The 24,945-nt window shown below is 41.5% G+C and overlaps 1 protein-coding gene across 3 annotated transcripts in view; it reads right to left on the bottom strand.

Annotated features, from left to right (window-relative positions):
- Positions 1-5,006: 5,006 nt before the first annotated feature.
- The window catches only part of LOC134335842 (BAH and coiled-coil domain-containing protein 1), an 86,709-nt gene continuing 66,770 nt past the window's right edge, over positions 5,007-24,945 (bottom strand). For 2 of the 3 annotated variants that reach the window (XM_063018450.1, XM_063018451.1), the window contains exons 14-28: positions 23,161-23,272; positions 21,008-21,125; positions 20,534-20,725; positions 17,481-17,654; positions 17,150-17,397; positions 16,771-16,848; positions 16,346-16,466; positions 15,220-15,337; positions 13,977-14,052; positions 12,163-12,271; positions 8,846-8,962; positions 8,075-8,227; positions 6,670-7,871; positions 6,326-6,562; positions 5,007-5,628 (exon numbers count right to left, since the gene is read on the bottom strand). In XM_063018450.1, coding sequence (XP_062874520.1) covers positions 5,419-5,628; positions 6,326-6,562; positions 6,670-7,871; positions 8,075-8,227; positions 8,846-8,962; positions 12,163-12,271; positions 13,977-14,052; positions 15,220-15,337; positions 16,346-16,466; positions 16,771-16,848; positions 17,150-17,397; positions 17,481-17,654; positions 20,534-20,725; positions 21,008-21,125; positions 23,161-23,272 — 3,265 coding nt within the window. In that variant the 3' untranslated portion in view covers positions 5,007-5,418. Of the gene's footprint in view, positions 5,629-6,325; positions 6,563-6,669; positions 7,872-8,074; positions 8,228-8,845; positions 8,963-12,162; positions 12,272-13,976; positions 14,053-15,219; positions 15,338-16,345; positions 16,467-16,770; positions 16,849-17,149; positions 17,398-17,480; positions 17,655-20,533; positions 20,726-21,007; positions 21,126-23,160; positions 23,273-24,945 lie in introns of those variants that run through there. The other variant, XM_063018452.1, reaches the window with a different exon arrangement.

The following is a 24,945-nucleotide window of genomic DNA, read 5'->3' as shown; positions in this document are numbered from 1 at the left end:
TTTGAACTAAATGTTACCCTTACTGATGTTACATAATTTTGCCATGAAAAAACACCTGTTGTGATAAACACAGTTTCGGGATTAAGTAAATTAAATACAAAGCATTAGCAACATCCAGTGCAGACAGTGTAAGAGACATTACATTGCTAAACTTCACCTTATAGCGTTTAAGGATTTGGATTTGGCAACCCAACCTGGAACTTAAACTGGATGATGTATTTATGAGATTTCTTATTAACAGGTACGCCCGCTAGCTAATATGCTTTTACGGCCCAGTAGTGACCTGAAAAACACTGTTTCGAGTTTGACGCTAGTTATTTCAAAAAGCAAAGATATTAGCTTGTAGCAATGCTACGGTGATGTATTTTTGAGGCCTTAGCTAGAGCTAGCATTGAGATACCTGGATGACGAACTTATGAGCCCGTAAAGTGCTTCCCCCTAACTTAACACTTAAAACTAGTAAAGAATAAGTAAAATATAAGAATGAAAATAAAATGGACCATTATATTCATATAATAATATATATTGATATGAAACTGTGTCAGGCCTCAGACGGAGCAGAGTCGACCTGTTGTGTTCCAAATACCGTCTTTTACACTAAATAGTGAGCTTAATTAGAGCTTGACTAATGGTGAAGCTACTATTTCGAGCACACTGTATAGGATATTATAAATGGATTGAGACACATCAGTCCACATTGTATCGTCCTCACTGCTCTATGCAGGCCAATACAGGGACCTTTTGGAGATCATTTGGGAAAGTTATTGTATTAACAGTGAAGCACTGTTCATGTGCTGTATTAGACAGTCTGGAGGCCTGCTGCTCCCTACATCCCCTGAACATTGCTTATTTAGGACTATTTTAATTTATTTAATATATTTTTCTGATTAAAAATGTGTTTTTGGCCCAACAAACTCGAAAAAACACTGTATTTAAGTTCTAAATAGGTATCCACCAACATCACATACCGTCAACTTATTTCAAAATCACAAATATGTCACATTCAGGTTGGCCACAACATAACATTGTGTGTACTTCATATGAACTCGTTGAAAAAAATTGCAGTTCTGCATCCTGTGGGTTTGTGCCAACATAACCAACAAATTATGTTCTTGACACGCTTCCCGTCTACTTGCGTTAACTGTGTCCACTTGCCTGAAACCTACTACTCACAGTTTTTGATGAGGTGGATTAAAGAGTAAATTCTGTCTGCAACAGTTATCCTTTGTATGTCTCTTGGCTTAAGTGTAATCAGTTGAGTAAAGCACAGAAGAACCATTTAGTGTGATATTTATTCATAGGCCCTTTATAAAAATTCTTAATACTAAAGCACATTTACATTTTGATACTCATAAAGTGTTCTGTAAAACATTTACCCTTAAAACCAGACTTTACATTTACAAACTTTACAACAATTCTCAACACAGAAGGGGAAAAACGGACAAAAAGAACAACCATAAACAATATATACTTATTTTTTCTTAGTGTTAAAACATCTCAGGATTAACAATGACGTTCTGTGACAGGCAGAGTATTTCCATGTACAAATCCAAATAGAATCAGAATTAAAACAGTTTTCTTAAGACAGACGTTCCTGCGTCCTTATTACCTATTATCCATCAGCCTTTTGCAAGAGGCTTTACATTTATTGACTGTTATTCAAAACTTTCATCAAAGTAGTACTGCACTTCTGCTAGGGGTGAGTGACATTAATAAATAAGGACAGATGATTAACCTTTAAGACCTAGTCCACACTAACATGGGTACATGTGTATATTGTAGTGTTAAAAAAAAAAATCCAGATTTTTAAAAATTCTGTGTTAGTGTGGACTTGTCGTAAAGCAAGACCATCTAAAACATTTAATGAAAATCTTATTTTATCAATCTTTGTGGATTTAGCCAGATTTTTTGATGTACATTCATATTACACCATCAAGTGCCCTGCTTAACCAAGACAGCAAAACAAATGCAGGAAAAAAATCATGATCGAACATACACATAAAACAGTGAGCTAAATAAAAATAATAAATAAAGCATGAAAGCTGCAAGTCAAGTTTACTTGGGATTTTAAGTTCTGTCTGAATGTAACAAAAAAGTGCATGGCTGAATCTGAATCTTTTTTGGCCAAAATCGATTTGGGGGTTTGATAGCAGCCAGTCTTGTTTGCTTAACTTTCAAAGTTGTTACCAGATTGGCTTAACACCAACAATTTAAAAAATGCACAGATATTTTAGAGAGTAACACCATCAGTTCCAGCTTCTTTACTAACAGTAAATCACCTGGTACATTGGGAGAATTTAATATAATCACTTTATTATGAGTCAAGTGTTTTGCAGCTTAAAAAAGCATATTTCAACTGCTTGCAACATGCAAAATACAGTTGTGTTTATTATGAAATACTTTCTTTACTTGGCTGTCTCATATCACACTATCCTTCACACTACATTTATAATAATGTAATTAAATAGTGCTGTTATTACCTATTTTAAGTGCTTCTGTAATTCTGCAAAGAACTGTTAAAGTAAATAGCAGATTAAATGTATATGAAATAGCAGATGTAATGTACATGAAGATTTTTACTAGAGCAACTTTGACAAATGTAAACTAACATAGCTTACTAGTGTTAGTCAGCCAGCCTGCAATTAGAGGCGAATGTAGGACATGAATGTGCCATTAAATTGCATATTTATGTATATTTAAAGATCATGAAAGATGTAAAGATGATAAGATATTCCCTGGTCAATTTAAGCACATGAAAATGTATTTATCCACATATATTATGCTTTTATGTGTACTTTACAATAAAAGTTTAGCTACTCTAAATGTAATGCTTCTCGTTTTAAGTTATGTGTCAGAACAGGACTTGTTAAATCCAGTGAGAAACATGTTAGTGTTCATTTGTGAAGTAAACAGGCAGGCAAATTCAATGAATGATGTCACTTCCTCTGCAAGACCACAGAATTTGTTAATGGGGGGTCAGAAGATAAAGAGCAAACAATAATTCAAGGCACAAACCAGCAAACAAATTCCAGTGTTCTCTCTGTACAATCCCCCTCTGCTCACCCATTGCACTTGGATTGGAAAAAAACCACGTTTAAAACAACACAAGCTCTGTCACATTTTCAATAGAAACGATTGGTATTGTGATGAAACAGCAACACTGACAATAAATAAATGATAACAATAAAAACAATCATTCAATACTTAGACAATACAGTGAAACTCATATAATCAAAATGAAAACCTGTTTTTGGCACACACACAAAACGATTGATTGCTCGAGCCTGTCCATGCTTGCTCTGTCGTGAATATGATTGTCTCTAAAGACACACGCTTCATTGGTTTCTCTAAGACAAACCACACCCGGGCCTGTAAGACAGTATTGCCTCAATTAGCCGTGGCTGTAAGCTGATAGGTAGAAAGGTGAAAAAAGATATAAAACATTGTTGAAAAGCAAAATGGGACATCAGTGCAAAACGTTAAAGAATTTGGATGATTGCAGAAGGATGTACAGTACTATATGTGCAATTTCAAGAGACCTTTAGACTGCTCTGATAGTTCAGACCTGTTAAAGCTGCAGTATGTAATTTTACTTAGTTAAAAGTGCATTGGTTGTTATTTTTTAATGTTCTTACTTATACAGAATAAATCACATATGAGGAGCATGAGAATGTGATAAAAGAATGCTTAAGCAATTTGACTGAGCAGGAAGCAGGAGTGGCTAACATAGATAGCCTGGCCATAACTGGGAAAGTGGACACAATTCAAAGACTGGAACTAATTAGGTAGCCTAACTGGCTAACAAAGTATAATCTGGTGCTTAAAACAAGCAAATTAGTCTTGCATTCTTACAACAATAAATCATAAAGGTATTTGACATGGCAACATTTTGCACATTTTAAGCTAGTTAGTCAGATTGGCTAACAGAGAATAGGACAGGTTCTATGTCGTATATAAGATGTGAATGTAAGAATATGTGTACATCAATACCATGTTTTAAAATGGTTAAAATTTAGTTTTTCTAAAATTAAATATTTATAAAAATTCTTCTTTTTACTTTATGCTACTTAGCAGTCCAGAACTCCCAATGGCCTCCTAGTGGCAGGTGTAATGCTTTACACCAAAAAAACGAAAGTCTGGAAATACCACAACATACTTCAGGTAACTACTCAGAGCACCCTTTACATAGCTGTAAAATACCTCAAAGCAATACGCCTGTTTGTATTATTAAATAATATTCACACAGCTATAACTTTGTTGAAATAAATAACCAAAATGGTAATACTTACATATATAATTAATACCATTTTGCTTTCATTTAAAGCCATGACTTTTGAATTTTTCTGTAGGTTACTGCTTGAGCCAATTTCTAACCTATGCACCATTAAAAGGGATCCAGGGGGCATTATTCTGTACGTTATACACATTTCTACCTTCCAAATCACTAAATGATGAACAGTTACATACTGCAGCTTTTTGAACATCTGAACATTGCAGTCTCTTGAATTTCCATGGATCATAATCTCTTATAATATGATTTGTAATTTAAATAATATAAAATATGTTCAGAAATGTATTGTTTCTTCAGTATTTCATATCATTATAGACATTTGAATTATAAAAGAAAACAAAAAAAAGAAAAAGGGCCACATAAATAATAGAAGCAGACCAGAACAAAATACATTTTAGAAATAATAATAAATGCCCAAAGTGCAGTCATAACAATGACTAAAACACATATAGCATCTAATCTGTCTGTCTCAGCAGGTAATGTGCAGTGCAACACACATCTTCAGTTTTTCTTCTTTCCATAATAACAGCTCATAGAAAAATAATTTGATCAAAGCATCAGACGATAAACCTCATTTATACTGTACATGACGCATATAAAATACCTTTGTATGTACATATAAACAACAATGACAAAACTAACAATGAAAGAAGTGATCATACAAGCAACCTGTACACTATACACCTGAATAAGAAGACAGGTAAGAGGTACTGACGTGTATGGCTTGATAAAAAAATCCTAATATATACACATATAAACGTAATATACTAGATCTAACATACTTAAATATCCCTGGAATCACGACATGGTGCAGGAAAAACACACCGCACCACCTTTGTTTGAGTTTTTTCTTGGCTGAAGAATCTCTACTTGACAGCCACCTCCTCCAGCCCAACAAAGGGTTCTGCTTTGGTGACGTGTAGTAGTTTGTTGTTAAGAAGTTAAATTGTTTAAGATGTCAGATTATACATCCTTATCCTTCAAACACAAGAGACCAGGAGGACTCACCATACCACCATTTTTTTTTTTTTAACTTTATCCATCCAATACATGGCATTGGTCTTCTGTCAAATTCTCACCCAGCCAAATGTATGCCTGCCAGGACCAGCAATGCTTTGAACCAAGAGCTAGCAGTGGACAGACACTCCATCTGTAGTAAGCAGCTGACCGGTTGTAGGGTCGTAGGTGCCAGCAAGGTAGTACAGATCCTGAAGGCTGCTTTCAGGTTTCCTGGTGCGACTCAGATGTTCGTATTCTTCACGACTCACCACCTGGCACTTGTGAGAGATTGTCTGCACGTCGTTCGCATCCTCGTGGCACGACTGATACAAGGCATGCTGCAGAGAAGAAATATACATTGAGATGCCATGCAAACCAAACCCTGTAAAGGTATTTGTTTATAAGCCTATTCTAGTGTAGAGTCAAATGGTTGGCATTTTTACATTACATTTAGAATAACCATGTAACCATGCTTAAGAAGAACTGTTTGTACATAGGGGATTTGCTACTTGGCTACTGGTTTAATGTCCTATTTACAGTTTCTAATCAGTATTGAACTCAATTGAAAACCATCCAGTCTGACTTCTGTTATTTAGAACACTGTAATAGTGAGGATTGCAGGACTTCATGTGGCTCTGAGTCATAGACTGTATATACTGTAAAAGCCTGGGGACTGGAAAAGTAAAACGGTGGCTCAGTGGGTAGCACTGGTGCCTCACAGCAAAAAGGTCTTGGGTTCAATTCCTAGGTGGAGTGGTCCAGGTCCTTTCTGTGTGGAATTTGCATATTCTCCCCATGTATATGTGGGTTTCCTCTGAGAGCTCCGGTTTCCTCCCAAAGTCCAAAGACGTGCACGTGAGGTGAATTGGAGATACAAAATTGTCCATGAGTGTGTTTGATATTAAACGAACTGATGAATCTTGTGTAACCAGTAATAACCTGTTCTGTCATGAATGTAACCAAAGTGTGTAAAACATGACGTTAAAATCCTAATAAATAATTAAATGGTCTTTGATTTATAGAAGACAAGTTTACCTTGGCATCATGGTGCCTCTTGCCCAGACTGGTTTCTTCTGGATGGTAGAACCACTTCACTTTTACTACCATGCTGCTGGTCCAGGACTCCCAGAAACTCTCAATGCGTCCGACGTAAGGTAGGTGGGGCCGGCCAGCCGACAGGAAGACTGCACAGTCTCCTACACGAACCACGTCCCTACCGCGGACTATGGCCTTGTAGAAAAGCTTCCGAGCTTTCCCTTTCAACCCACGTCTCTTGAGGATAAGAAATATATTTTGAAACAAATTTCACTCATCACTGTTTAAAACCAACTGATCTCAGTAGTCAGAAACATGCTTTGTTGTAATGATTTCTGGCTTACCTGGGTGGGATTTCCTGACCACCTCCAAAGTTGTCTGAGTGGCAGGCAGGAGGACACCTTTGGCTTGCTATGGTCAGGAAGTAGTTTCTGTCTCTTAACAAGGTCTTTGGAGGGTTTGGAGTGGGACGTAATGCACTCCTTTCTTTTCAACGGCTTGCAGCCATCGCTGTGATCAGGATTCCCACTTTTGGTATTGGAAACGGTCACGGCTTTGGCCACAAACGTTTGCTGTGACGGCCTGGTGGAGGCTTTCGAGGGTGGAAGCAGAGTGTGATGAGAGGTCAGGCAGCTCTGCAGGAGCAGCGTAGAACTTTCCTCGTCCTCTGAGCTGTACGATGAGTCGTTGTCTGAGGAGCAAACGCTGGAGCTGGAGAGAGAACCTGAACTAGAGGAGCTAGACGACCCTGAAGATGAAGAAGAAGCTGAGAGCCGTGAGAGGAACCGACCAGTTGTCCTCATGCCACCTGAAGCTGGGACCAATGCTAATGCACCTCCCCTCCTCCTGTCTTCCTCTTTCTCATCTTCCTCATCCATGTCTGAATAAGAGCTGCAGTCTCTGTGGCAGCCAAGGCTTAGATCTTCCTGCTTGCCCATTAGCATCAATGAAGAAGGCTTTCTTTGAATGGGGAGAAGCTCTGCCCGCGAGTTGTCCCCCTTCCTGTTGTCTTTCACTAGCAAGACCGGATGAGAATAGGCTTCAGGCCTGGGTGGGTTTCCTATGTCTTTTGAACTGAATCCTGAGCCTCTTAGCATTAGTAATGCCTTGCTGCTCTTATTCTTGGGAGACATTACTCCCTCATGATCTAGCTTGACCAGGAATTCATTTTTTCTTCCCTTAGGCGGGTTAGACTCCTCAGACCTTCTCTTCTGCCCATAAGGAGCGCCCCTACTCGCGAGAGTCATACCGGAGGCCTGGCTGCAGAAGGAAGAGTAGCCATTAGCAATACTGCTGAACGAGTCCACCTCAAAGGACCGGCTATTAAAGATGCCTTTGGCTGGTGTTGTCATGGAGACTGGAGTGTGAGGAAACACGTCTTTCTCTTTGTTTTTAAACGTCTTCTTAGATGCTGAGCCATTAAGTTGGAACAAATTGACAGGCGCTCGCTTTTTAGGCACGGCTATCGCTGGCCAAGTAGGTGAAGATGCCGAGCTCTTGTTGAAACTGTCCGAGAACTTCTTCAGACCTGAACCTTTTGGTCTCCCTGAGAAACAAAATAATTTATATTTACTGTAGATTATAGGACAGTTTAGGAAGTAAACAGGTGATAAGTGGACAAAGATTTTACATGAATGCAAATGAGAAGTAAATATTGCCAAGTAATTGCTGAATGTGACTTGGTAATGTCATGTGACATGCATACTGTCTGAAATAATTAGTGAAAATCTGTCTATTATTATGACTTACCTGGTTTTCTCACTGACTTCTCCTGGATCTTGGCATTTTCTTTGCTTGATGTTTTTTCTGATGATCTATCAGTTTGGCGACCTCTTTCCCCTTGACCAGCTAAGACCTTGTCTGCTTGACCAGAGGAGACCTGAGTAGGGTTGGACTCACCACCTAAGAGTCAAAGGATAAAAACTTAAATGACTGCAAATCAGTAGCAATATGTACAATATCAATATTTATGTCAAATGGTAGCCTAGTGAGTACAGCTTTGGGCTATCAATCAAAAGGTTGAGAGTTCGAATCCTGGCTCGAATGCTGCATTGAGCATGGCCCTCCAGGAGCACCAGACTGAATGGCTGAACCTCCGCTCTGACCTCAGCTTCCAAACAAGCTAGGATATGCAAAGAATTTCATTGTACTGTACTTATGTATATGTATATATGACAAATAAACGTGTTCTATTCTATTCTTAAAATTTTTGTACATTTATATTGTAATGTTTAGTCTGTGTATGTGATCAAATGCAAATATAAAAGTCAGCAACTTTGTTTACTTTACTTTTATTTTTATTTAACGGGACCCCGGAAGCATCTCTTAAATTGCTGACTAATTATAGAATTTAAGTTAAACATTTACATACACTTGTAAAGGACATGTATGTCAATGCAGTCATGGAATTTTTAATGCTTGCTGCACCTTTTCATCTGTGGCTGAATGACTGTAACACATTAGCACATGCTTCTTTGTCTAAATCAAGCTTTTAGATTATAGTTTAGAAGTCGAACTTACAAGAGATTTGGAAGCCAGGAGGAAGGAAGCGAATGTTGCGCAATGAGATGTGTCCTCTGTCTCCATCATCAAATTCCACCATTACAGCCCCTGGTTTACCCTCATCACTGGCTCCACCTGTGGAATTACGTAACATTAAGACATGAACCAGAGTTGTAGGGACTATCCAGAGACCAAGACGTGTCTCAAGACCAGTGCAGACAGACTACGTGGCTAGGTGCTTGATTTTATACACCAGTGGTAATGGGACTGAACGAAACCCCTGAATTAAATGAATAAGAGTGTCCCAATACCTTTGTCTATATAGTGTATTATTTATTTATACGGATTTTAACGTCATGTTTTACACTTTGGTTCATTCATGACAGGAACGGTAGTTACTGGTTACACAAGATTCATCAGTTCAAGTTTTTAATGTCAAACACAGTCACAGACAATTTTGTATCTCCAATTCACCTCACTTGCATGTTATTGAACTGTGGGAGGAAACCGGAGCTCCCGTAGGAAACCCACGCAGACACGGCGAGAACATGCAAACTCCACACAGAAGGGAATCAAACCCAGGGCTTTCTTGCTGTGAGGTGACAGCGCTACCCACTGAGCCACTGTACCGCCCTCCATATTGTGTATGCTTATGTGTGTAATAAGTAGTAATATGCTTTAGTATAAAAACTTCAGAATAACAGATACAGTGACAGGGACAGTGGTAGTGGGTAGAGCTTTGGGCTAGCAATCAGAAGATTACCGGATCAAACCCAGGCTCTGCTATGCAGCCACTGTTGGGTTCTTGAGCAAGGCCCTTAACCCTGTCTGCTCCAGGGGCGCCATACAATGGCTGACCCTGCGCTCTGACCCCAGCTTCCAACAAGTTCGGATATGCAGAAAAAGCATTTCATTGTACTGTAGTTGTTAGGCTCTGTGGCATCAGGGGAATGTACCATCTCTCCCTGATGCCACAGGCCTTACAGAGCAGAAACGAGCTGTGCCTTTAAGTACCTGGCCAGCTCGTTAGGGCGAAGTGGCTACACCTGTGCCTTCCCTTATTTAAGGGATAGGTGCAGAGCTGTAGCCGTCGCACCTTCTGCTCATAGTGGCCGATTCTTTTTTCTTTCTTTGAGTTTGTTTGACACTGCGGTGTCCTTTTATGTTTATTGTTTTTTTTTATCTTCAGGTTGTGCCGCCGCACTGTGCCGCCGCCGCCGTGCCGCTGCCGCCGGGCCACCGCTAGTGGGCGCCACCACGCCGCCGCCGCCGCCAAGCTGCCGCCATAGTGCCGCAGCTGTCGTGCCGCCGCCGCCGCCTGGTTGCCGCTCTCAGGTCGCCGTCGGGCCGCTGCCGCCGAGCCGTCGAGCCGCCGTGCCGCCGCCACCTAGAGACCCCATGACTGCGCCCAGAGGAACCTGACCCCCTCCCAGCTACCGCTGGTGACAGCGTCACGTTCCGCCCTCTGGAGCGCAGGAGCAAATGGCCACTTCCCAGCCACCCTGGCTGGTGACAGCGCCTTTGCTTTTAACTTTTGAAATCCGCAAGTAAATCACACCCGGTGGATGGCATGGCGCTGACCAGCATTAACTGCTGGTGAGCGCCGTGCCATTTATCTACCGGCGGTGTTATCCCCCCTTCTTCGGCCAACAGCGCGAGGTTTCCCACCTCGCGAACCCGGTCGCTTCGCCTCTTTAGTGCTGGGAGCGGTTTTGCTTTCAGCGTTGCTGTGGCAGCGTGCTTAAGCTCCCAGCCTGGAGGTGAGCGACCAGGGTTCGCGCCTCGCGCTTTCCCTTTTTCCCCTTTATGTTTTTTCCCTTGTTTCTTTCAGTCTGGCGTCACCGGCTGCCTTCGGGATTCCCCGAAGTGTTTTTTGTTACTGTTATTCCTTTTATTTTATGTATATTATGTTTATGATTTTGTAAATAAAACCTTTTTTAGTTAAACCTCCGCATCCTTGGGTCCTTCCTCCCACATCAGAACAGCAAGGTGCGACCATTACTGGACCCAGCGGAGGACCCCGTCCTCTCCCAAAGATTTTTTTGGGGGGGCACTCCCCCAGTGGCTTTTAGCCACTGGTGGGGACGGGACCGCCGGCTGGAGACCTCAGGAGAGGTCTCCTTAAGAAGGGGGTACTGTTAGGCTCTGTGGCATCAGGGGAATGTACCATCTCTCCCTGATGCCACAGGCCTTACAGAGCAGAAACGAGCTGTGCCTTTAAGTACCTGGCCAGCTCGTTAGGGCGAAGTGGCTACACCTGTGCCTTCCCTTATTTAAGGGATAGGTGCAGAGCTGTAGCCGTCGCACCTTCTGCTCATAGTGGCCGATTCTTTTTTCTTTCTTTGAGTTTGTTTGACACTGCGGTGTCCTTTTATGTTTATTGTTTTTTTTTATCTTCAGGTTGTGCCGCCGCACTGTGCCGCCGCCGCCGTGCCGCTGCCGCCGGGCCACCGCTAGTGGGCGCCACCACGCCGCCGCCGCCGCCAAGCTGCCGCCATAGTGCCGCAGCTGTCGTGCCGCCGCCGCCGCCTGGTTGCCGCTCTCAGGTCGCCGTCGGGCCGCTGCCGCCGAGCCGTCGAGCCGCCGTGCCGCCGCCACCTAGAGACCCCATGACTGCGCCCAGAGGAACCTGACCCCCTCCCAGCTACCGCTGGTGACAGCGTCACGTTCCGCCCTCTGGAGCGCAGGAGCAAATGGCCACTTCCCAGCCACCCTGGCTGGTGACAGCGCCTTTGCTTTTAACTTTTGAAATCCGCAAGTAAATCACACCCGGTGGATGGCATGGCGCTGACCAGCATTAACTGCTGGTGAGCGCCGTGCCATTTATCTACCGGCGGTGTTATCCCCCCTTCTTCGGCCAACAGCGCGAGGTTTCCCACCTCGCGAACCCGGTCGCTTCGCCTCTTTAGTGCTGGGAGCGGTTTTGCTTTCAGCGTTGCTGTGGCAGCGTGCTTAAGCTCCCAGCCTGGAGGTGAGCGACCAGGGTTCGCGCCTCGCGCTTTCCCTTTTTCCCCTTTATGTTTTTTCCCTTGTTTCTTTCAGTCTGGCGTCACCGGCTGCCTTCGGGATTCCCCGAAGTGTTTTTTGTTACTGTTATTCCTTTTATTTTATGTATATTATGTTTATGATTTTGTAAATAAAACCTTTTTTAGTTAAACCTCCGCATCCTTGGGTCCTTCCTCCCACATCATAACAGTAGTAGTATATATGACAAATAAAGGCATTCTTCTTCTAAACTTTTACTAATATTTAGCACAAAATTTATTAAGTCAAATAAAAAGAATAATGAGGGTTGATGTGCCAAACAGAAAAAACAAAATAAGTTTGTGTCTCACCTCTGCGCACATATCCTGGGTACAGACATCGCGAACGCTCACTCCAATAGGCACAAACTCTCGTACCCTTGGCCAACACAGCTTCTGTTTCAGGACGCCTATCCAAAACCTGGCACACACACATACACAGGCACCGCTGTTAGTCAGTGCCAGCATCCGACAAAGAGGTGTTTGCACCCAGAGGAAAAGTCAGATAGCAAAACAGAGGAAACACACAAGCACATCCACTCCTATACACACCAGTCACTGTGGCAGCTCTGAAAGCAGCACTTATCTCATGCCAGCATGCCAGTCATGCCTGAAAGCAGCGGAAGCTGTGATGCTCAAAACCCCTGACCTGCTGAGTAATACTAAAAAGTCTGTGAATGGGAAGGCTGTGATTGCAGGTTGCCGCCGTTTCTACTTTCCACAGTGCAGTCAGGGCTCAGCATCCGCCGTTCGCCAAAGCCCTTTAAGTCGTCTTAGTTTGGGGTTGCCATAGAAACAGGCTCTTTCTGACTGATGAGCTGTAGGGCAGCATGATGGCTAGAGGGTGGAATTGTGTGTGTGCCTAGGGGTTAAGGTACTGAACTAGTAATCAAAGGGTTGCTGGTTCAAGCCCCACCACTGCCAAGGTGCCACTGTTGGGCCCTTGAGCAAGGCCCTTTATCCTGAATTGCTTAGACAAAGTACTATCACAGTACTGTAAGTAACTTTGGATAAAAGCGGGGTGCTGAATACCGAAAATGTAAATGTGTGTGTGTGACTACATTGTACAGCCTGTTGGCTATAACAGACTCCACTCTTTTGAAAAGCCTTCCTGTAATTTCCTGTGGTAAATTGTGCCCATTCAGTCCAATATGGTCTTCTAGTTCTAGTTCTTCTAGTTCAAATCGACCATCAGATAAGTCTAATCCAGGTAGGGGGAGGATCTAATTGTTTGAAGCTTCTCGAATAGAGATAAGCTGTGGGTTTAGAGTGCCAGTTTTAAGGGATGTGGTTCTAATGGACACGCTGTGTGTTTTCCAGTATAATGGAGCAGAGGGTCTAAAGAGATTGCACTTGGTATAACAGTTTCATAATGGTCATTACTGTAAAAGGAGAAGCAGATGAAGATGTTCATTAGGCTAACGGAGTTTGAATTTAATGAGGAGGTGTGAGCAGAGAAAGGGTTTCCCTGGGACGTGGTGCTGGGTAAAGTGGGAAGCACAAGAGAAGAACGATTCCGCCGAATCTGTGCCATTTCCGTAACAGGAGATTATATGTATAAATGTATATGAAAATTTACTTTAATACGCATTTTTTTGTCCACATTGATCTAATTGTGAATGTAGGATATATAATTTAAAACATACATTTTAAAAACATATTTTGTCCTTTGTTCCCACTCTCTAACACTACACTTTACAGTGAATATAATATAATATAATGAGTAAAATCTTTCAGAAATCCTTTTCCTTGCATTGTTTGGTGATTCCATAACCCAACTATGTTTTTAATATTTATTTTCCATAAGAAATTTATAATAATGTGGTCAAAATACATGTTTTAGTCAACAAAGATAAAAAATGAAGTTTAATTTCATCGAGTTAATACACGCAAATGGCACCCATGAGAAAGTGGATCACTCAACAGTCTGTGGAAGATGATACGGTTGAGTGTGGTGTTCTAGTGGGATAGATTTTGTAGGATGTGGTGATATATGAAGTGGTGGGGGTGGTGCTGGTGTGTGAGTAATAGCTAATAAAGAAAAGTGTGTAAGCATTTGTGTGTGTGCGTAAAGCCAAAGAGGCTAAAGCTAAAAGTGTGGCTCTGCAATTCAAACGAGAACTCACCGCTTCCTGCAAGAGCTGCTCCAGAGAGTAGATTCTGGGCCGGTTTCCTCTCTCTCCATCGATAACAATATTGTAGCTAAGAGATAAAGAGAGCAGGAGAGCGAGAGAGAGCGTAAGAGAGAGCGAGTTCAAAGGATTTCTTTTCAGCTGTGCTTGTGTCAGACTCCCATTGTCTTACTACCTTTCTGTGATTGACCCTCCACTGCAGGACGCCTTCATAAACTGATCTAAAACCAATATCCTTTTCTATTCATAAACAGAAATACACAATACATCCAATACTGACTGTTGCGATGATACTGTAGGTAACTGCAATATTCAGCAAACTGCATGTTATTGTTTTATGCTTTTCTGTGTGTATATATACCCACGGACAATTTAAAGGAAAAAGAGAGCAACACTGAAACAGCTTTATTATTATTGTTCAAACAAATTCTGCAGTGCTGGTACTCAACTGCATCTTCTTCCAAAAGAACATCATCACAATGTGTGTGGTTAGAGTGCCGATTTTTTACATACAACGTTTTCCATTAGTGTTTAGGATTGAAATCTGGTGATTAAAATCTGGTGTTGTCATTCTGGAACAGATCATGGAATTCTGGAATATTTCATCATACTGATCAGGCAATCAAATACAATACTTTTAAATTGATCTGCAGTGTACAGGCGGATTGAACCTAGATAAACACAAAAGTTACTGATTTTAAATGTCATTTTCTGTAATAAACTAGTAATACAAAAATATTAAATTAACTGTTGATATAATTGCCTTGAGTTCTGCTTTAAATAACCGAACCATAGAAATAAATACATCTGGCCTAAACTCATTTACATTTGCGGCATATAGCAGACGCTTTCATTCAAAGCATCTTACAATTATGATTGAATACAGTTCAAGCAATTGTGGTTAAGGGTCTTGCTCAGGGGCCCAACAGTGGTGACTTGGTGGTGGTGGGGATGTAACCAGCATTACTGGTGATACTAGTGGTAAACTACCACTAATAAAGACAATAATTTAATGAAAGACAGGAACAAGATCTCTATCCAAGGTCTTCATGTACTTCCATGCCATTCATTTTCCAATGAATCCTGACCAACCTGCCAGTCTCTGCTGCTGCACCCCCATAACATGATGCTACCAGCACCATATTTTACAGTTAGAATGGTGTTACTCATACCACATCAGTTTTTAATTTTATGTGTGTGTGTGCGTGTGTGTGTGTGTGTGTGTGTGTGCACATACATGTCAGGCACATCCAGTGTTGTAACTCTCGCAGCGTAGAGAAGCTCATCTTCTTTAGTAATGAGAACTTTGAGTCCATCAGCCAGCAGATCTTTCGTCAGCACACAGTTTGGAACAGCTACAGACAGTAAAATAAGCAGGTAAAACATTAAATATCCATTCTAAAATTACAATTTCAACACATACACTATATGGCTAAAAGTGGCACAATACTGAGTGCAGGTGTTTCAGTCACGCCCACTGCTAACAAGTGTAAAAATCTGTTGCATAAATCAAATCACCTGCTTCCATCTTTGTGAAAGCAGTTTGCAAAATTCTCCTTCTCCTCTATGAATTCATGGTTTGACAAAGTTTGGTGTAAATCTACTCCAATGACCTGCACAAAGACTGACCTAACGAATGCTGTTTTGACTACATGGACATAAATGTTAAAACTGTTCTTGCCATCTCCGCTATCTCATTACAGCTATTACATATTAACACACATGGTCCGGAAATGGGATGTCCAACAAGCTCACGATCCACTTAAAAGAGTCCACTTACTTTCATCCATTTAGTGTGGTAATTCTTCTTGTTTAGTACTTGCTTGAACAAGCAATGGCAGCTATTACAGCCAGTAGTCTTTTTTTAACGTCTGAACTAATTTTGCTAAGTGTTTGAAGCGTTCAGGGTTTGTTCAGTAAGAGTAAGATGAAAACACAGACTGGGACATTTAAAACAATGCTTATTTTGTTTTTGGTCATTCTCACTCTCACTAAGAGGCAATCTTCTTTTCCAGATTAGGCTTTATAAAAGACAGGAACAAGATCTCTATCCAAGATCTCCATGTACTTTGCCATTCATAAATCCTGACCAGCCTGCTTGTCTCTGCAGCTGCATCCCCTTAACATGATGCTACCAACACCATAATTCACAGCTGGGATGGTGTACATCATGTTCAATTGTTGACACTGACACTGCCACAGTGGCCGTTTTAAGATGTGTCCTTCTTGTTTAAAGCGACAGCCTGACCTAGGTAATGTGGCTATAGTCTTATTAGGGCTGAATCCATTTTCAAGGCACTGTAGAATCCTATATTAATGGAGACTATTTACTGGCTTGAATTCTTTAGGACCGACATGTTTACCTGGAGGTTTTCGGGCATTGCGCTCCTCATCCTCATCAGAGAAGCTGCCGTCTTCGCCCAGCTGAAAGCCCTCGTCCGCCGTGAAGCTCTCCAACAGACGACTGACGGCACGACCTTTGGACTACACCAAATACGATAAACATGGAGTGAACCACACAAGGATAAAAAATAATAGCTTATTCATTAACACTTTTAATCCCATGTGTTCCCAGAAAGGAATATTCCACGTGTATTAATTACATGTATAACCGGTCAAGTGAACGGATTATATATATACTTTCAACATATTTTGACATATTTGCATGTCTATAAAAGTATATTACAGCACAATCACGATTAATACCTACTATTAATATGGATACGACTTTTTGTTTGTCAAAAAAAAAAAAATACAGAATTAAAAAGTCTGTTGTGTGTTTACGTACCTGTCTAAACCTGGTCCTACGTTTGCAGTTGTCCTCACTCTGGGGAGACTGAGCCACAGCTGACCAGCAACTTTTTCTCTGTAAATTAGGACAAAATAAGTGAAACAAACTGAAAATTCTGACCCACTTACACCAGGCAACCGGCATCTTAGTGCATATGTTGTTTGCACAAACTAGTCTTTAAGCCTTTGACACCCACTTTGTGATCTGTGGCTCTCCTTGGTCAGGGTCTGCAGCATAAGAGGAACTATACCACTATACCCCTCGCCATCAGTGACAAGTGTTTAATCTCCAAACCCAATTTAAGCAGCAGAACATCAATCACAAAGCTGTACTAATGTCACGCTGTAACTTTATCATGAATGAAGACTGCGCTCACCTTGCTAAGAGCTCCTCGGAGCATAGAGCTCTTGCGGGTGGCTCTTCTCAGCCTCTCAGTGGTGGTGGTGAAGGACAGGAGGCCTGTGGGTTTGCGATAGTGTCCAGCCCACAGCTTTTCCTGCAGCCTGGGTCGGCCCGGTTTCCTCCTCACCCCCAGGGGCTTAGCTGCTGTGACCGGGGTCGACCTGCAGGAGACCTTTTTCTTCACCTTTACGTCACTTTCTGTGGTAGAGCGCAGCTGGGAGCCTGCACGAGTTCACGAGTTGGATGTTAACATTAGCTGCTATAATGAGTTTATGGTGACTTAAGCAAACAAAACAAAGACTGACCGTATAGTTCCTGGCGTTCTCTTTTATTTTTTGCCTTTTGATTGACTTCCAGTTTTACTATGGAGGAAGGCGAGGGGTCTTTTAGGATTGAGCTGGCTGGGGGTTCTCTGCAGGTTGAGGCTTTGATGGTATAGCCTTCGTTAGTATTGTAACTGCCTTCTGCATCTTCTTCTTCTGTAAAATAGAGAAAAATGAGTCTAGCCTACTTAAAAAGAATTTTGTGTCCCAATGATCCCATGGAACAATGCAGATGCATAAAATATGGCCCTAGCTCATTTAATTTTCTTTTTACTATGGAATTTTACAACATTTTAACCAAAGAGTAATGAAAAGAGAAAGGGAAAATAATGGTCAAGCTGTTTGAGGCAAAAAAAGACACATGAGTATCCATGTATAGTTAACAACTCAGGTAGGGGACATGAATGTCATGCCAAGTTGGAATAATTTCCGTTCCTTTTCTTTGAATGACTAAAGTACATAGAAACTGAAGTACACAGAATATAGAGTCTGCTAGAAAAAGAAGACATTATACACAGTCAAGCAAACTTTGTATTATTATAGCTCATTCAGTCTCCCCTGTGTTCCCAACAGCTCATTTCTGGCAGATTTTATTTTTAGGTGCTTCTCGGATTACATTTGACCATCTGGACAAATCATCTCAGCATAAGGTGCAGGTTGTTTTTTTCCCACCCTTGGCAAAGAAATCACTGGTTTATATACCTTGTAATAGGAGCAGCACAGAAAAGTCAACATCAATAGTTAATCACAATCACTAACAGAGAATTGACATTATTGTACCTTCTATGCCACACCAAATCCACAAGCTAAATGCTGTGTGCATATTTTTTACCAAGCATCCAGTCACTCAATTGCATTATGCTTCCTCTCTACTGATGTTGATCTCCACCCTGATTGAGGAGAGCCGAGACTGACACACGCCCCCTCCGACACGTGTGCAGTAGCCGACTACATCTTTTCACCTGCACAAGGCGAGTTCATATGCGGATCAGCTTTGTGTACGGAGAGCCACACCCTGATCAATGCATTATCCTTCGTCCCTGTGCAGGTGCCATCAATCAGCCAGCAGAGGTCGTAATTGCATCAGTTATGAGGAATCCCTGTCCGGCTCCCACCAAGCCAATTGTTGTTCATGTAGGCACCCAGCCTGCCGGATAGAAGAGCTGAGATTCAAAACGGAGTTCGAAATGTCAGCTCTGGTGTGTTTTACTGCTGTGCCGCCTGAGTGCCACCGTTTTATAAAAAAAAAAAAAAGATCAATTTAAAAGTATGTCTGATGACATTTACTTAAACTTTTGACTTCAACTGTAGCAACTGTATTGAAATGCTAGAAACAGAGAAGTTTACATTTACTTTACAGTTACTGTCCCAAAATATCTACATTGTTGTAATAAGCTATAGCTAGATAAATGTTCTCAGTGTTGATTTAACACCTACAGTCTTTATTGCAGTTTTATTGCTTTTTTTAAGTGCAGTTTGACAGATTACCAATAGAAAAAGGTAGAAAGTCACCTACAGCCCCTCAATGGACTAAGACTAGTCTATTTAAACTGATGAGCTGTAAAGAACTGTTTACAATGTATAAAAAACATTCCACAAATTTCTACCGCTAACCCCCCAGTGTTCTAATAAACAATAAAAGCTTTGGATGTTTCCAACGTTCCCTTCATGCTTCTCTCCAAAGCCGGTGGACTTCTGAGGAAGCATGTCACAGAACTCAGCTGGTGAGCTGTTGTAACAGACAGCAGGCTGCAGCTGTGGCTGTGTGTCTGCCAGCCGGGGGCTTGAGCGAAAGGTGTCAGGTGTCCACACGCACCCCCCCCCCCCCCCCCTTGTCATTTACAAGCCATTCATCAACACCCTCTCACTCACCTCTACACACACACACAATCTCACACACTCTTATCTTTTTCTCGCCTAACATCTGTGAGAACCAGCACAGAGTGAGACCACAACCTGCGGTCATTATCTGGACAGAATGAGGCAAATAAAGATACATTACTCGGTCTTATTATTACACATAGGACCCTACCAAAGAGCCATGTAATATGAAATTTGCTGTGAAAGTCAAAATGTAAGGTTAGTGTTAAACGATTTAATATTTTTCGCATAGCATTCAAGTGCTTCACATATACTGGTTAATTTGCACTATGAGGTGGTCCTAGCAATCCTTCGGCAATTTAGTTAGCAATCATTTAGTCCAAATGTCCAAGAGTTCCTTCACACCAAAATGGTCAAACCATGTATTTATAGACCTTACTGTATGCACAGAGGCACAGTCATACTGGAACAAGAAAAGGCCCTCCACGTACTGTATGCTATTTATTTATTTTATTTATTTATTAGGATTTTAACATCATGTTCAAGTTTTTAATGTCAAACACAGTCACAAACAATTTTGTATCTTCAATTCACCTCACTTGCACGTCTTTGGACTGTGGAAGGAAACAAGAGCTCCCAGGGGAAACCCACGCAGGCTCCACACAGAAAGGACCCAGACCACTCCACCTGGGAATTAAACCCATGACCTTTTTGCTGTGAGGCGACAGTGCTACCCAACAAGACACTGTGCCACCCATTTTATATATATGTATTATTTAAAGGGGTACATTAGTTTACCTTTTAATATGATAAGGCTGTATATGCTGTTACAAATATTGATTATATTTATTCTACTCAAAATGCTATTAAATATTTCAAAAAATATCTTCAATAAATCTTTGTACTAAATTGTAGTGCCCTTTCTCTCTATGTAAAAAGGACAGACTTTCAGACCTTGCCAGTACGTTTTCCCTTTAGCATCTGTCCTCATTTTTACTGCACTCATCTCCTTTAATTTGTTACCTGTCTGTACATGTTGCTTGACGGAATGTGGTGAACCAGTAAGAATTTCATTTAAATTTATCAGTGACCAAATACAATTTAGGTAATTAAGAACGAAGAGAAAAATGTTAAGAAAAGGCTAAAAATTGCTAAAAGGGTCACTTCTAAAAGCTGATGATAAATTACACCAGCTATTATTGGTTCAAACTCACCTTGCTCAGAAGACTCGCTCTCCTCGGCGAACGTTTCCCTGTCCTCCATCACATCCCTCTTGCTGCCTCGAGGCTGCTGAAGATGACTCGACACTTGATTTGAAGCTGCATCGCTCTTCCTCTTAATATTCTTCCTCATAATCATCTCTTTATGGCCCTTCCAGCTTTCCTGAGCGCCACTGTCTCCACTGCCTGTACGAGAGTCAGTGAGACATCGTTTACATGTACAGAATTACAGCGGACGCTTTTATCCCAAGTGACTTACAGTTGTGACAGAGGCTTGTTTAGGGGCCTAATAGTGTCAGCTAGGCAGTAGTGGAGCTTAAACCAATGAACTTTTCATTCATAGTCCAGTAACTTAACTGCTCAGATACCACCACTCATATGCATCAGCTGTCAATACGTTTACAAACTTTAGCATTTTAATGCTACAGAATACATCACGTAAACAAAGAACAGGCCTGTAGGTTTTACCTGTGTCGCTCTGGCCTTCAGACTCATTGGCTCTGTCCCTGGTGGCTCTTGCTACAGTAGATTTGGATTTCAGCTGTGCCATGTGGTACTCGTGGATGCTGCTCTTTTGCATCTTCATCTAAGAGACAAAATAAAACAAGGAGAGAATTATTTTGATTTTTTTATTACTGTATTTTTTTTTTTTTTACCTGTATATTACTTTCAAAACAGTCAAGCCAAACATGGTTGAATCGGAATCCTTTGATTATCCATTAACATACATCATTTTAGCCAACCGCTTTTGTTTTCAAAGAGTAAAACTGTAATGTGAATTTGAATCCTTGTGTTCTGTTGACATTGACTTTACTGCCTTGTTAATTGAGATCCCATAGACCCCAGTGATGTGTAGGTACAATAAAATTACATTGTCAGCTGTACCCTCAACACCCCAGACACAAACTGGACTAAAGACTAAAAACCTATAAAAATCTGTTGCCTTTAATTAAGTATTCTAGCTGTGGCGTCTCTAAGACCCCAAACAATAGTGTATAAATTGAGGAGGGTGGATCACAATATCAATATAAAAACTATTTTAAAACTATTATTCAAATAATATTCAAATACTCATCCACCTACACCATCAGAAACAGCTCAACATGAGAGCACAGCCATGTTTAATATGAGCTATACTGCAGAAAAGTCTTTCTACAAGGGGAGGGATAATAAATCACATTTCGATTTTTATCATGATAGAGTCAAAGACAAATACGACCACAGTACCACAGTATCACCTTTTCTCAGACGGGGTGCAGTGCTGTAATTTTTTCCAATATTCCCACAAATTCCACAACTGGCTGAGAGTTCTTATTCATAAGTCTACTGGAAATATATGAAGTCACTGACATCACCATTACATGGAAAGCATCACATCATTCCATCCCAGTTTTACAAGTGGACAGTCATATTTTCCAGGGTTCGATAGACTTCATTAAATGATCAGTCATGTTCTTTGGGTGGAGCAGTCATGTCTCCACATTAATAATACAAGCCAGCCAATCCTCAGTGTCTTTATACTCATGTGAGTGGAATTGAAGGCTCCGGCTTTTAAGTGTGTTAATCTGCCAAGTGACATTGCGAGTGCTACAGTTCAGATGCTGTTGGCTGTCTATAGGTGTCTCAGAGGAGGGACCTGCCAGCCCTTTCGTCTCCTGAATTAATGGCTGTCGTGTGTCAGGGGAGACTTAGAAAACAGGTCAGAATTGGAGAACCTGATTAAAGTACAAAATGATATTTGGTCAGTGGTGTACTAGGGTATTTTCAATATAAGTGTTAGAGGTTCAGTCAAGTAGAGCCTTGTATTAAAAGGATGCATACAGATTAGATAAAGTAAGACATTTACATACATTAGGAACATACACTGACTAAGCATAACATTATGACCACTGACAGGTGAAGTGAATAACACTGAGTATCTCTTCATCACAGCACCTGTTAGTGGGTGGGATATATTAGGCAGCAAGTGAACATTTTATCCTCAGAGTTGATGTGTTAGAAGCAGGAAAAATGGGCGTTTAAGCTAGTTTGACAAGAGCCAAATTGTGACGGCTAGATGACTGGGTCAGAACATCTCCAAAACTGCAGCTCTTGTGGGGTGTTACTGGTCTGCAGTGGTCAGTATTTATCAAAAGTGGTCCAAGGAAGGAACAGTGGTAAACCGGCGACACGGTCATGGGTCCTCAAATTGCTGAAGAAGTTAATGCCAAAGAGTTGTTGGTTTGTATACTTTGTAAAGGTGGGAGACAAACTAGCCCTATTTATGTGGGCGAAGTCACCAGTTGTAGTCAATTTACATCACCAAATTAATAATCTTAGTTTCTGTGGATATCCTTCTGATTCTTTGTGAAAGAACAACTGCAGAAATCATTAAATTCCAAGAAATTCACGTCCTTTAAAAGTGCATGTAAACTTTTGATTGGTACTGTGTATTTTTTATTAAATTATGTTATTTGAGGCTGCAGTAACACTGGTCTGTCACTGGTGTCAGTAAAAACTAAGAATTTCCTGTTCTGGAGGAAACGACTAAAGAGTTGATTTCTTCACTTTATTTGCCCGACTCCATTCCAAATGCCACCCTGTCCAGATAATGACCCAAATGTGAAGTTAAGAACAATGACCTGCATGGCTCCGAAACGACCGAATACGCGGCTGGACAGCTTCTTCTTCTTGGTCAAATCACTGGATCCTCCAGAGTCCTCTGTCAGCAGACTCAGCACCGCCCCCACAGTCCTGTCAATCAAAAGATACCCCAGATTTCAATAAAGCAACACCGAGCGAGTACAGGAAATTAACAGAAGGCGAAGCGTGTTTGTCCTCGCTCTGCATCACAGCAGTGATTGTGCTCCATTTCCATATCAGTGCCACGGTGCCGCTGTCCTGCCGGGAGAATGCCCTTGCATTTCCCTGGCAACATGCCCAACGAAGCACAGAAATGCACAGAGGGCTGCACTCAAACAAAGAGATTAACCTCCCTCCTCCCACTGTTGCACCATTCGTCACATTTACTGGAGCTTAATGCCAATCGCCAGTGAAGCCCCGAGTGCTAAAGAGGGAAACCTCACTGACATTTTCTCCTCCGAAATGCCCTAATTGTAATACATTATATAATTGGAGCAGGGGCTTTGTACAATTTGCATTGTGTGCACTTTAATGTGTGCTAAATCTGTTTGTGTGTGTGTGTGTGTGTGTGTGGTTAATTGCCCTGGGACTGCATTGATTGGCAGGTCGGAGAAAGAGGCAGCGGCAGAGTGTGTGTTGTCCCCATGAGGCAGACCCTACTGCACCACACGACGACATACACGATGTGACACGGCCCCTTCCTGTCAAGCTCACTCCCAGTGGCTAATTAAACAGAACTGATTATTAGGGAGTGGTGCTCACTGTAGCTTATGCCTGGTTCACACTACACGATTTTTGCCCTGGTTTTCGCTCGGCGACTGGTCGGTGCTAGATTTGCCGGCAGCGTTCGCTCGGCGATCAAAACTCGGCTCTTAATCGTCAAGTGTGAACTACCCAACAACTCGATCCGACCGGCTCGCCGAGCGCTTCGGCGACCGGATCGAGATATCTAGCATGCCAGATATCTGAATGGGTGTTTCCCGACTGGCAATGAGTGCTATGTCGAACAGCCAATGAGAACGCAAGATACAGCGTGAGAAGAAATGCAGGGGAGGAGTGTAAAAGGCTGTACAGGGGCTTAATATAGTTTAAATCACTCACTACACAACAACCCAAGCCAAATCCACTAAGATTCATTTATTTTTTCTCTTTATTTTTACGTGCACAAACTTTGATCGCTCGCTACTTGTGCATTTTAGGACGTGGTATCATGAAACCTTTCGTCATATCTCGCGTGTGTTTTCGTAACAAAACGATATTTGTGAGAGCAGAGAAGCTCGCCTGCGATTCCAGTTGGTGATAGGTCGTGTAGTGTGAAACCCTCTATCACCGATCAGTCGTGTAGTGTGAAATACACACCGACTGAAAGACTCCCGAGTGCAAAAGATTCAGTCGTGTAGTGTGAACCGCACAGCGACCCGTGAAATCAGAAAGTCGTGTAGTGTGAACTTGGCATTACACACACATACGGACAGGTGACAAATAAATCAATAAATCAGAGAAGAAGCATGACGACTGTAGCTGCAGCAGCCAGTATTTTGCTAAGGTGACCTGCTCTTTATGATCTGCTTGTCTTCTTTGATGGGGTGGTCTCCTCTAGGATAACAATGCCCCCAAACACAGGGAACAAGAAGTCAATAAAATTTTAATCCTGTTTTAGCAATCTCTATAGTCTTAGCATATGATAATTAAATCATTATAATTATAAATATAATATATATAAAATAAATTGACAATAATATGTATTGTATAAAGAAATCATTCAGACCCCCTTCCTCCCAAAG

The sequence above is a fragment of the Trichomycterus rosablanca genome, chromosome 22, assembly GCF_030014385.1.
Source record: "Trichomycterus rosablanca isolate fTriRos1 chromosome 22, fTriRos1.hap1, whole genome shotgun sequence".
Classification (NCBI taxonomy): Eukaryota; Metazoa; Chordata; class Actinopteri; order Siluriformes; family Trichomycteridae; genus Trichomycterus; species Trichomycterus rosablanca.
This window is presented reverse-complemented; position numbering and strand designations above follow the sequence as displayed.